Source organism: Drosophila miranda, chromosome 4 (genome assembly GCF_003369915.1).
Source record: "Drosophila miranda strain MSH22 chromosome 4, D.miranda_PacBio2.1, whole genome shotgun sequence".
NCBI classification, from domain to species: Eukaryota; Metazoa; Arthropoda; class Insecta; order Diptera; family Drosophilidae; genus Drosophila; species Drosophila miranda.
Genome location: NC_046677.1, coordinates 18,440,263 through 18,453,025, shown reverse-complemented (window position 1 = coordinate 18,453,025; position 12,763 = coordinate 18,440,263). Strand labels below are relative to the sequence as shown.

Here is a 12,763-nt window from a genome sequence, read left to right as displayed (position 1 = left end):
CGCATTAGCCAACAAATCAATTTGTATCTTTTTTGAACAATAATACCAAAGGACAGAGAGATAAATAGAGAGAGACAGCATGTGGCAGACATCGGCTCCGATACCAATTTCGGCGCTGACGTTTATAATATATGTACATATATTGTATACATAGATCATAAGCTCACATATATTTTGACTGAGTACCAGCTCAGATGTGAGCTTTTAAAAATAACATGTTTTCGCAGGTTCGACATACATTTTGCCAGCTCTTTATAAGACTCCACTCCACTCCAAGCAAAAATGGATTTATCTTTATAGTATTTTTTTTTTATTTTTTTTTTATTAACTTAAAGTTATATACAAGTATTAATAAAACATAAATTGTCTGTGGCCGGACCGTGATTGTTCTTTTGGAAACCTTTTTCTACTACGCTGATTAAAATACTCTAATAGTAAAACACTAATACTCTTAGTAATTTGTCTGTAACTTAAATGCACTAATGTAGATCTTGCCTGCATCCGAATTTCAGTGCATCTTATGTGCTGTAAATATTCATCTGGTGACCCGACACAGGTCACGTCAGCCGTTCTTATTACACTGTGCAACAAGCATTACAACTGTCATGAAACTCACTTTTTCTGCGGCTCCAAAATGGAAATAGATAAAATAGCAATAAATGTGAGCCCTGGATAAGCGATTGAATATACTTTTCAGTGTAGATTTAAATCCTTTTATCCTTGTAGTATTTATTTTAGTTTATAACACAAAATATAGAATAGAATATAGAAGTTCTTTCCTGTATTAGCTAATTCAAATAGTACAGGTACATAGATACCGGCAGCTGGTCCAGATAAAGTAGATCAGATTTTGCTGCATAGTGTTATCGCTTATATTACTCCGATCCGGCAGCACTATGAGTGTGTATTCATTTACATTTGAAATGAAGGTTATGTTCAAAACAAACGGAAGACTTCTGTCTCCGCCTAAGAGTTATGCTAATTTTCTAGGGGCCTGTTCGGCAGTCAGTAAATTACAGCAACGTAAATATGATAATATTTATATACTTTATTGTGTGGAATTAATTCATTTTGGGTTTTGTTTCATGGAAGAACAAGGAAGAATTATCGCCACTTCTCTGCTGCGATCAAAAGAACATTCAACAGAATATAAATTAACATGAGAAACTAGACTGTAAGGGAATCATGTTATAGAGTAAAAGGTGCGTTTCAAAATGATAAGACTGTCGTATCAGTCATTTGATTAACTGAATGAACAGCCTACAAGCGAATGTTACTATGGAATGGAAGTACTCCAGTTAGGGTATTATACACATGTACCTCGTATGAGTATATATATATACGTATGCATGTGTACTTCCTGGTAAAGTACCGGGTAAAAGCACTGATCATTAACTCTCTTCCATTTAGACTGACAGTGCTGACAGTGCCAAAAAAGATTTAATGAAAAAGAAACACAAATATCAATAAGCTGTTAAATATTGATAGACGTAAACCGGTTTCTTTGGAAGCCACTCGAATGCGGCCGGTGTGGGTCCCCAGCATTCGCAAACTTTCCTCTTAGTGCTTTGGCTTGTTGCATCTGATCAAAATTCAAAAATATATCTACTACTCATTCGACTGGCCCTGCCTAGATCACTGCTCTTGTATGTTGTTTTTGGCTCTGAGTTTTGTTTGCGTGCTAATTCGTTCTCGAGCGTTGGCCTGGTTCAATGTTTGGCGTCTGGTCAGCGTCTGGATAAGTATAAAAGCCGGGCCCTGCGGCGATGATGGTTAAGTTTCTTGACTGACTCCGGACAAGCAAAGCATCATGAAGGTCTTCGTAGCTCTCGCCATTCTGGCCGTGGCATCGGCTGCCCCACAGTTCGGTGGTGCCGGCGGCAACGCCAACGCCAATGCCAACGCTGCGGCTGAAGGTCAAGGCGGACAGCGCGGACCTGGATTCGGAGGCCCTGGCGGACAAGCAGGATTCGGCGGACCTAACCACGGCGGACATCATGGTGGTCATGGTGGTCGTCCTGGTGCTCAAGGCGGATTTGGCGAAGCCGGAGGATTCGGTGGCCCAGGAGGTAACTTCGGTGGCGGTCCCAACCAAGGCGGAGCCGGAGGATTCGGTGGTCCTGGAGGTAACTTCGGAGGCGGTCCCAACCAAGGCGGAGCCGGAGGATTCGGTGGCCCAGGAGGCAACTTCGGAGGCGGCAATGCCGATGCCAGCGCCAATGCCAACGCCAATGCCGAAGGAAATGGATTTGGAGGAGGCAATGCCAACGCCAACGCTAATGCCAATGCCAGTGCCAATACCCGCGGTGGCGGCAGCGCCAGTGCCAACGCTAATGCCGTGGCCAGCGCTGTGGGCAAGTAATCAGAGAAGACGATCCGAACTTTCCCAGTGATTTAGTTTTTTAATATTTATACAAAAATTAAAATATTTAAAAAAAACTGAATAAGAACCGCCCTTAGAGTTATTTTCACACAAATCATGTTTGAAAGGCATAAGTGGGAGTATCCCTAATATGAAAAGAGCGAGTAGTCGAAGAGTTGCATTTGGGAAAGCTCCCATGCCGTTTGCCTTCAATTAGGAAAAAGATTATACAAATTTGGTAAAATCGAGCTACAAGAGAGAGAGGTTATGTGTGCTCTGTGCGGATCTAAAGTAATACGATCCTGAAGATAATGAGAAAATTGTGAAATTATAATAATGGAAGAAAGATAAAACCATTCAAAAACATCCATCGAGTACATATGTACATAGATAATCGAGGGGCGGCTAGCATCGAACTAACTTCAGCCGAGAAGACCATACACGATTCGTAAAAGTCCTTCCACATACAGTACATACATATGTATTCACGTACCTTTATTATTGACCAGGTTGAAAAGGGGAGTCCCTATAGCAGTGCCGATCGGTGCATCCGTTAGATTGCAAGCTAGTATCCCTGTTTCGCACTTTCTCAACGAAATTCAATAACTTGTCGAAACCGGAAGGATCGGATTACTATATATATTATTACCGATGAGCTTTCTTACTAGTTATTAAATTTGTTAGGTCTGGTCTCCTTATCTAGGTAATAATTTGGTTTCATACGAGTCCTTTTGAGGAAAGGATTTACAAAATTTAATTTTTTTTTTGAATTTCTTAACGTATTGAAAGGATCAGAGGGGTCTTTAGATCCGATTCTGAAAGCCTCGGTACACTTGAGGTTGTTCTCTTATTACTAGACACTTTACTTTTAGTTTTACTTTGAAAATAATTGGACTGCCGGACTACAACTCAATTGTAGATTAATACCTTAGTAAATTGGATTTGTTTTATCAGATCTAGGTCTAGTATTATCTCTTTCAGTGCAGAGCTAATTAATTTGTTGCGTTTTTCAACCGGTACAAATTTGAATTACTAATGTCCAATCTGTCTAGATCGTAAATATGTATTTTTATTCCATTTCTCTTTTGGTGCTTTTTCTGTTTGGGCAGATTTGATTATGACCGGGTCGCTCTGACGTAGGTACACTGAGAAAAATACAAGCTGAAGTTGTTTTGTTTAGTTTTTAGCTGTGTTGTCTTTTTATACGTATGATTATACGTAAGTTGTGTTCCAGAATCTTACAAATTGTGGTTGGTAAAAGATGTTGAAATTGAGGAGGTACTTGATAACATTTGATCACACAAGAATATGGTTCCTCAGCTCTTATAGTCTTTGAGAAAAGTGCATTAAATAGGAAGGAACAACACACAAACATGACTCGGAAATGATTTCTTCCGGCTGTTACATAGACTTATACGAATTTAATATACCCCGGTCCCAATCAGTAGTGGTTAAAATTCAAACATTTCATGTGACTATGGTCCCCTCTAAAACTGTTACTTCCAGATAACTTGTTTGACTCTCCATAAAGATGATTTCAGTTATACAAACAAACCAAATTTGTTATGTTTTAGCAGATGGGCAAATATTAATTAAGCAAATTAGATGATCAAATCAATGTCATAAATTAAGCGGGCGCAATAACAGGTTTCTTTCCGAGACTTGGCTACCGCAGAAATTATACAAATAAGAAAGTATACATATGTGGATTTACTGGATGGCTCCTCCTCGGAAGCTAGCATATTTTTAGGAGATACTCGAATCTGTCAGTTCCGCTGACGTAAAGGCTTGTTGGGTAAAAAAACAAGTAATTTGCAGAATTTCTATTTCGTTTCCGAAAATAGTGCTTTTTATTCAAATATTTTCTCGATAATGATGACTACTTGAGAGAGCTGCGTATCCAGGTCTTTTTGAGGTCGATCCTTGACTCCACCAACAAAATTAACCGCGGTGACCGCCGCCGCCACCACCCCGGGAAATAGCTTCAGCATTGGCATTGGCTATGGCAGAAGAAGGTCCACGTCCCGAGCTCAAAGCCTGAGCATTGGCATTAGCAATGGCCGAGGCACCGCCACCACCACCTGGTCCATAGCCACCACCACCGCCTGGTCCATAGCCGCCACGACCACCTGGTCCAAGGCCGCCACCAGGTGCTGCCTGAACGGCGACCAGGGCGAGGAGCAGGAAAGCGCACAGAGCAAAGAACTTCATTGTTGGAGCTTGCAATGATTTCTGAGAGATTCCCGGCCACTTTTATACAATTCCTGCATCCGTACAGTTTAATCAAGACCCGTTTTTTTTATGAACTTGGCTTTAACGCTTATTGCTTGCTAATATAGATGGAGCTGTTCGATTTCATTTATCACATTATTTAATTGTGAATATTATACGTAATATCTGAGAATTAATACAATACGGTACATATGCTGATCGACAGCTGGCTAACGCTGAGAAAGTTTTCTATCTAAAATACACAATCCATAGTGATATTGAAACGGCTGTGATGCTTTTAGGAACCCAAACGAAAAAAACAATATGCATTACAAAATTGTGGAGCGGCAAGTCAAGAGAAAGTGCGTCTGACTAGCGTACTCGTACATTGTAAACCTATTGGAAACCATTCAAAATATTTTGCTTTGATATGACCAGTTGGTCAGTGTATAACTGCAAAAGATTAATTATATTAAAAAGTTGGTACCATTATTTCTTTGTGAGACAAAAATTGAATCCTTTTCACGTCCAGCAGTAAAGGCGGGTATTCCATTGGTTGTCTCTTGGGATCTTGGGATTGTCTTAGAAAATGTTATTATAAGAAATTAGACTCTTGATCAACTTTCCTTGAGAATTTTCTCCATTCAAAAGAATTTAGTCGGGAATTAAAAATCCGATAGAAGCAGCACGATTGCTGAAAAAAGATTTTGCTGGTGAAAAAAAATGCAAAATTTCGTTATTATTTTGTTACTATTGTTCGTTCTTCTTCTTGGAACTTTCCTAAACGAATGGCCCCAATAATATCCAACAACAGGTATCAGGTAATTCGTGTTTTTATTAGCGAAATATTAATTATGCAAATTAGTTGAACAAATCGAAGCCAGAAATTTAACACAAGAACTGGTTTGCTGACCGACTACCGTTCAGCGGGTTAAAGTTTCCTTCTCGTAACGTTACCTAATCCTATCGGATCTATGTAGAGTCTTTTGTTTTATCTGAAACACAGTCCAAGCCAAATAAATAGTCAAATTTTTGTATCCGCAAAATATGTTTTATTTAAATGTAATCTCGTTAATGCTTTGCCAGTGGAGGCCCGTCACGGGACGGGCCCACTTTTCGCCGTAGCTTCGTATCCATGCCTGTTCCTGGTCGATCTTTGTTGGTTATCAGCAATTTAACCGCGATGGTTACCGCCGGCACCGCCGGAACCGCCGGAACCGCCGGAACCGCCGGAACCGCCCTGGGAAGTGGCAGCAGCGTTGGCATTGGCCGTGGCAGAAGCGGGTCCATTTCCTGAGCTCAAAGCCTGAGCATTGGCATTGGCAGTGGCCGAGGCACTGCCTCCGGCGGCGCCACCAGCTCCACCACCTGGTCCTCCACGGCCGGGGGTAGCCTGCACGGCGACCAGAGCGAGGAGCAGGAAAGCGAACAGAGCAAAGAACTTCATGGTTGGAGCTTGCGATGCTCTCTGAGTGGAGCGCAGTCCCTTATATACCCGCTCAAGCCAGCGTGTGCGAAAGGCTGGGCTATACTAGTTTTCTAGATATGTTGATTATATTTGTTTATTTAAAACTAATCAGTTCCAGGGCTATAATCTATGTGTGAGTGGTTCCGTTTAGCACATATATTAGGCATATAAACGTGTGAAATGGTGTGCGGACTGGAAACTTGAAGTTCAGCCGGCTGAATAGATTCCATAGTAGTTCATTCGTTCTACTATCTAAGATACATATGTACATATGTACATATGTATGTACATAAGTCGTTGAGGAACGATTCTATTCAGTCAGCAATCTGGCAAATAATTATTATAAAAGATGGGAAAGCGATTGTCATTTACATATTATCTATTCTATTTATAAAATTGTAGATTAAGATAAATCTTGCGTTTCAATTTAATTAGTTACAGTCAGAGCTGAAAGGCCTTTAGGCTGAGGTTGATTATTTTATTTGAATGTCGTTCCAGGGCATAGTTTTAGGCGACCGTAAAACTTTGATTAAATAAAGTATGCTTTGCGGCAACCTAATTTTACTTAAGAGTATGTCGTTGCTCTTAGATGTACAACATAAAAAAATATATTCTTCAATTAAAAGTTTAAACAATTAATATAATAACTTATATATAACTAAATATTAATGCCTGTTCATTCAAATTCAATTCAAAACATGTGATTACATTACAAAAAGAGTCACCTTCCAAATACTGCTTTTGAGTTTGTTTTTCGAAGCATGTGTTTCATTACATATGGTCTTATGGGAGTGAAAATGATGTTCAAAATTTCATCAATGGTTGATTTTAGTTACACGGCTGAAAGGTTTGGCCAAATCCAAAAAAAAATTTAAAAACTAAGATTTATCAAAATGAAATCTAAATCATTTAATCAAAGACCATTTATTTGTTTATCAATTTGCAGTGATTTTTCCCAATTGTTTTCCAATATGTACCTAAGAGGCTTGGTACCACATCTCTCCCTAATAGTGACTAATCGTCGGATAGTGCACATTCCAATGCCCAGTCCCAGCTTAGTTGCCTGGCTATACAAAAAAAAAAAACCCGAATTGCCAAAACCTTCAATTCACATTCATTCAATACATATGTGTGTGTACATGTGTATACGGGTATTCAACATGCAGTTTAACGCCTGCTCAAGTTCAAATGGAAATTAGCGCGTTGTGTTTATTTTATTGTCGAATACTTTCAAGTCTGAACGAGAGCAGCGCTGAGCCAGCCCATAGACCACAGCGAACGTGAGAGTCATTGCTAAATCCCCGAGAGCCCTACACAGTCTAATACTTCGCCGAATCGATGAATGAATAATCTGCAAAGCGATGGCCGCCGGACCAGACTCAGACCGATCGAATGGAACCGACCAGTTGGCATAGCTGGTCCACGTGTTCGCCCGTCCGTCCGGGTCCATGCCGGAACATAAAGCACAAAAATGTATGACGACTTTTGAGACGATTGCCGGTTTCCGAACGCGGGTGGGCAGCATTCAGCTGGTGGGTTGCCCGCACAGTGTTTTGGGTTTCTTTGGTGCGCTGCCTCAACGATCTGCAAATGATTCATATACCATAGATGGCGATCGAAGAGAGCCAAGCGTATAAGAGAAACAGATCTGAACTGTTCTCAGCAAGTACCTTTCTTCACAATTGTTTACAACCCAAATTGAAAATAGAAAATCGGAAATATAGGGATTTACATCACGTAGGTAAATGCCGCACCTCTTTTTGTGTACTAGCCTCGAATCCATGCCATCTACTCTCAGTGTAGTGCATCGATGCCCAAACAGATCTCGTTGATTCAATATTATGTCATACGACGATATAAGGCTGAAGCAGACTGGTGGATCAACAATGTGTAAAACACAGACTAAGTTTTTTCTTTGTTCAATATCCAACGCAAACACGAATGGAATATTGCTATTCATGTTTTATTTATAATTTATAAAATCGTTTATCTTCAGCATTTCTCTCTTTCCCCACTTGGCGGACCGTACGCATTTTTGCACAATATTTTGTATCTGTATTTGCATTCCACGACGCGGATTCATTCGTATTTGTATTATGTATCATTTAATTTCATGCCGATTCGTTTAGTTTTTTGGTTTATCACACTGTGCTTCGGTCAGCTGAATGATATTTAAATATTTTAATGCTTAACTCGTTTAGAATATGAAAACTGTCTAAGAGCAACCGGGTATCAATCGCTCATTCTTCTCCTCCCCGTTATGGCAAGCTGGCCTTGACAAGGCCACATTTTTGGTTGTAGAGCTTCAAGACCGATTCGTCCGCACCACCGAAGAGTACCCGTAGAGCACCTCCACGCCGTCGGAGTTGAAGATGCGCTCGACGCGAGGGGCACGCGTCTGAATGGCACGCGGTTCGGGAGTCGAGGCCACAGCATTGGTGCTCGGACTGTTTGTGGTCGGGATGGTAGTCCGGATGGTGGTCGTGGTGTCTGGCGATGTTTGTCTCTGAGTTGTGATCGGGAGGCTGGTGGTTGTCTCCTCGACATTTTTGGCAGTAGTCTCTGGCTGAGAACCTAAAACTACTGCTTGTCTGGTGGTTAGGAGTACAGGTGCAGGGCTTGTGGTAGTTCTAGGCGCATTCGTAGTGGTTTCGATAATCTCGGTGGTGGTTTCAATAGTCCCGGTGGTGGATTCGATAGTCTCGGTGGTAGTTGTAGGAGCACTCGTAGTGGTTTTGATTGTTTCGGTGGTAGTTGTAGGAGCATTCGTAGTAGTTTTGATTGTTTCGGTTGTAGTTGTCGGAGGATTCGACGTGGTCTCGATAGTCTCGGTGGTAGTTATAGGATCAATCGTAGTGGTTTCAATAGTCCCGGTGGTGGTTTCGATAGTCCCGGTAGTGGTTTCGACCGGGGGCTTGGTGAATGTAGAATGTGGCGTGGAACTCAGTTCTGTTGTCGAGCAGGGAAGATAAATAAGTTACTTTAGTCGTTTAAACCTAAGAGATATTCTCAGTTACCTGTTGTCTCCTGCGTAGTAGCCCCAGTGGTGGATTCCTTGTCTTCTTGTTCCGGAACCAGTGTGGTTTGCTCGATTGCGACTGCTTCGGTGTTGGCCAGCCAAAAGAGACCGGCCTCAGTCCGGGATTCTTCCAGTTCTGGAAGTATTCTGGGCGTCGCCACCAGCTGGCCTTCAGCTGCGATCAGTTGTAGGAGTGGCGGCATTGTAGCTCCCCTGCTCTCGAAACTATCTTCTTCGCTATGGAGGGCTACGCTTTCGTCCACCAAATTTGCAGTTCCAATGGCTGGTAGCTTGCCTTGGAAGAAGCTACTGGTGTACTTGCCCTTGGGCGGTTCTGTGGTTGCATTGGACCTCGTCCGTAATGTGGTGCCATTAATCTGTATAGTGGTTTCTGTGCTCCTGGGCTTTTCTGTTGTCCCGTTAATTTCGGTGGTCTGCGACACGTGCAGCTCTGGCTGGGCGGTCTGGGCTCGCTCTAACTCTAGTTGCAGGACAACGGAATCGGGCAATGGTTCCTCCGTAGTGCCGAACGGACTGTCGGTGCCCTGCGAGAATATCTCTCCCCGCGAATCGGTGGTTAGGATGAGGTCCGTGTCAATATCCATCGTAAAGGTTCCAGACTCAATGGGTGACAGCGAGGAGGAATCCTCCTCTTCTTTGGGCGGAGGAGCGGATGGAGTGGCTTTTCCATCAGATTTGGACTCTTTTGCAGGGGCTGCCTGCGCGGCCGCTATCAGCAGCAGTATGGCAACGAGCGGAATGCGCGACATTTTCGACTCGATCGATTTACTGAATGTCCGGAATGCGAGGCGACTGTTGGCTGGCAATGAATCGCGTCTATGAACTCGTCGAACCGTTCACTTGGGGCCCCGTTGGCCTTTGTCGCTTGGCCAAAACTTGCTCCTGTCTCGAAAAGCTCTCTCTCTGTCTCTTTGTCTCTTTGTCTCTCTGTATATCTCTAGCTCGGAACTGGTTCACCTGGGGCCACTGGCTTCCGCTCCACACGACTAGTGTTGTGACTAGTGTTGTTTGCGGCGAGGAACTAAACCGTTTGCAGCTTCGGCCGCCGCTTATAAGGCGGCGAGCGAAAGCACCCATTTGAAAACTGTTCCCGGCACGGAACGGCCCTGTCTTCGCTCTGGGTATTTGGTTTCTCAGCTGCGTTCGCAACTGTTTTTCATCAGCCGCGGCGGCGGCGGCGGCTGTTTTGACGCGGCCCGAACTTGACGTGGAGTGCAGGTGAGTGAGGTAAGGCTCGGCGCACTTGGCCCAGAAACATCTTTTAAATGCCACTTCCCCCTCTCCAGTGCAATTTCACTTTCAACGCGCTCACCTCTGATCCGCGTATTGATCGGTGTCGGCGACAGTGCCGTTTCTGTATTTCGCGGAGCGCCAAACCGGCTTTCTGGTATGCCAATTAATTCGTTACAGCTCGGCGTCCTCTCATAATTCGCGGTTATCCAACGATTTTTGATCAACACTCTATGAGAGTGTCTCTATGGCAGTCAAGTTCTTTCAGAACCCACAAGAAGATCTCTTTGAAAGACAATTCTGATTGCCGACGTTGTCTTGCCTTGCAAGAGCCCCTGACTGTGGGTTGAACGATCGATTTGGAATGGGTCTAGCGATAACTGAATGGAGGCAATAATAGGAGGCAATAATGAGGTATGCATGGGAAATTGATTTCTTCCTTCTGGCTACAATAAGAATTCGATCGGACGATGATTCGGAGTTTTCAGCTCTCTCGTTTTTGTTGCAGAATTGTGGAGTTCGAGATTTGTGGGAGCGGAAAAAAATACACTTGTTTCAGTCTAGTCTACGCACAAAATCCGCTCTAAGTACCGGCCAGGAATTTTACTTGAACCAAATCTTGAACTTTTCACATTTATGTACGTGTATCCGTGAATACGAGGACGACCGAAAACTATTTTATATAATAGAGAGAGATAATTGCCAATCGATCACAATAATATCGGCTGAAAATTGTCGATTTACTTGACATTTTTCGATGAATTAAAGTAAGGTTTTTATTTATATGCGATATTTATTTATGTATAAGTCAGTCAGCAAGATTACTCTATCTAATTTTGTCTATTTCCTGTAACATTTCATTGAGAGATGTAATGTGTTGCCTTAAGTTTATCTTATCTTTCCGCTGCTGGTCGGAGAACTATTAACTGAATGACTCTTCTCGGAAACTTTGACCTCGCAAATTGATTTTCGTGACAGTTTCGGCCACAAGCCATTCCCCGTCACATTACCAGGAAGAACTTTCATAATTACCTCTTATCGAACTAGAGAACCGACCGCAAAGCCTCATCCCGCGCCAAACTTGAGGAACAACAAAAATATTGTTGAACAAGCCGTAAAGATAGTTTTTTGTTTACTCGACAGAATCGACTAGAGGACATGGCAACATGGAACCAACAAAACGATAACGATGCGTACAGCCACGAGAGGCAATAACAGTGAACTCTGAACTGGGAAATGGGAAGCTATTGGGATACATTGGGGCTGCGTGGTTTGCCGAGGTCAGCGGAAAGTATTTGACTGGGAAATCCTTAAACGACCCGAACCAGAGTCGTAGGCGTTGCCAATGCAATATGATTTATTTAATGAATGGTCTTTGTCCGACTTTGCCGATTGTCAGGGCACCCTCGAGGGTGTGTGGGCTACCCAGCGAACACCTTTAAGTAAACTTCAATAACATCATTAAGACAAGAGAAAGTCTCGAGGACGGAAAGGCTCACAGGCATGGAGGGGAGGTGGCGACGGCACCCACACGGATTGAGCTCCTGCCGTCAGGGCCGGATACAAAGGGCAAAGAACACAAAGGGCAGGCGGCCAACATAAATACGACTTGTAAAATATTCTCGAGAGGGAGAGAGAAATTTTGGCAAGCAAATTAGTTTGCCCAACTGATGATGGAGGAGACTGACTGTCTCTGTTCCGGCCAGGAAACATTCAGCACTCTGTTGGAATATTTATGCAGATCATCTTAGCGGATGAAGGATGTGATGAGCGCCCCAGTCACTGGGAGGGAGCACGGAAATATCATGAAATTATTATTGTTAAAGTGAAATCAATGCTGGCAGCATTTTCAATTTACCAACGAGAAATATAATTTAAATGCAGAGTGAAATGAGCCTCCTTCCTGATCAGAACAGGGGGAAGCTGTGGGCTCCCAGCCCTAATGCCTTGGAAACCATTAGGGAAACATTTCGAATGCAAATTCTGTTTCCAGCAGATGTATGTAATTTCCAGTATCCAGCTGCCTCGGACTTTGAAGTGGCGCCAGTGGCAATTTGTCCTGGGGGCGTGGCACTTTATTGCCTAACGATTAGGCCCGCTCCATTGGTTCTTGCTGCTAATGTTTATTTCTAAATTACTTCGAATGGAAATGGAAACGAAAATCAATCAACGAGGTGATGGGGGAATCAGTTCTTTCCCCTAAGAGCCACGAATTTATGCAACTCCTACGTGCATGCTTTATGAAATTAAAAATTGTTTAACTTCGTAGTCCACGGGCTCTCAAGAACTTGTTATCTTGCCCGATGGCGGCTCCAGTAGTCCTCGAATGACTTTCAATGGCTCTTCAGATCTCACAAACCAAGGAACTTGAAACTCTGCAACTCTGTTTATTTTATAATTTCAGCTGCGGCCAAGAGCTGATGCTGCCATTGTTCGAAAATGAAACAATAGA

General features: G+C 42.9%; 4 protein-coding genes across 7 annotated transcripts in view; 1 reads left to right on the top strand and 3 right to left on the bottom strand.

Moving 5' to 3' along the window:
• The window catches only part of LOC108163278, a 52,204-nt gene that overhangs the window by 3,084 nt on the left and 36,357 nt on the right, over positions 1-12,763 (top strand). The window lies entirely within an intron of this gene.
• On the bottom strand, positions 4,174-4,597 carry LOC108163282 (glycine-rich protein DOT1-like). The gene has a single exon (XM_017298482.2). It carries the CDS (start codon positions 4,571-4,573, stop codon positions 4,304-4,306), a length of 270 nt encoding a protein of 89 aa, XP_017153971.2. The 5' UTR covers positions 4,574-4,597; the 3' UTR covers positions 4,174-4,303.
• LOC108163281 (circumsporozoite protein-like) lies at positions 5,016-6,045 on the bottom strand. The gene is made up of 2 exons (XM_017298481.2): positions 5,792-6,045; positions 5,016-5,026 (listed from the first exon to the last, which is right to left on the bottom strand). Exons 1-2 carry the CDS (start codon positions 6,018-6,020, stop codon positions 5,016-5,018), a joined length of 240 nt encoding a protein of 79 aa, XP_017153970.2. The 5' UTR covers positions 6,021-6,045.
• On the bottom strand, positions 8,098-10,111 carry LOC108161152 (mucin-5AC). Of its 2 annotated transcripts, XM_033393493.1 has the most exons (3): positions 9,059-10,111; positions 8,833-8,990; positions 8,098-8,790 (listed from the first exon to the last, which is right to left on the bottom strand). In XM_033393493.1, exons 1-3 carry the CDS (start codon positions 9,828-9,830, stop codon positions 8,347-8,349), a joined length of 1,374 nt encoding a protein of 457 aa, XP_033249384.1. In that variant the 5' UTR covers positions 9,831-10,111; the 3' UTR covers positions 8,098-8,346. The 2 variants fall into 2 exon arrangements, with proteins under 2 accessions (XP_033249384.1, XP_017150863.2); XM_017295374.2 differs by having other exon boundaries at positions 8,098-8,990.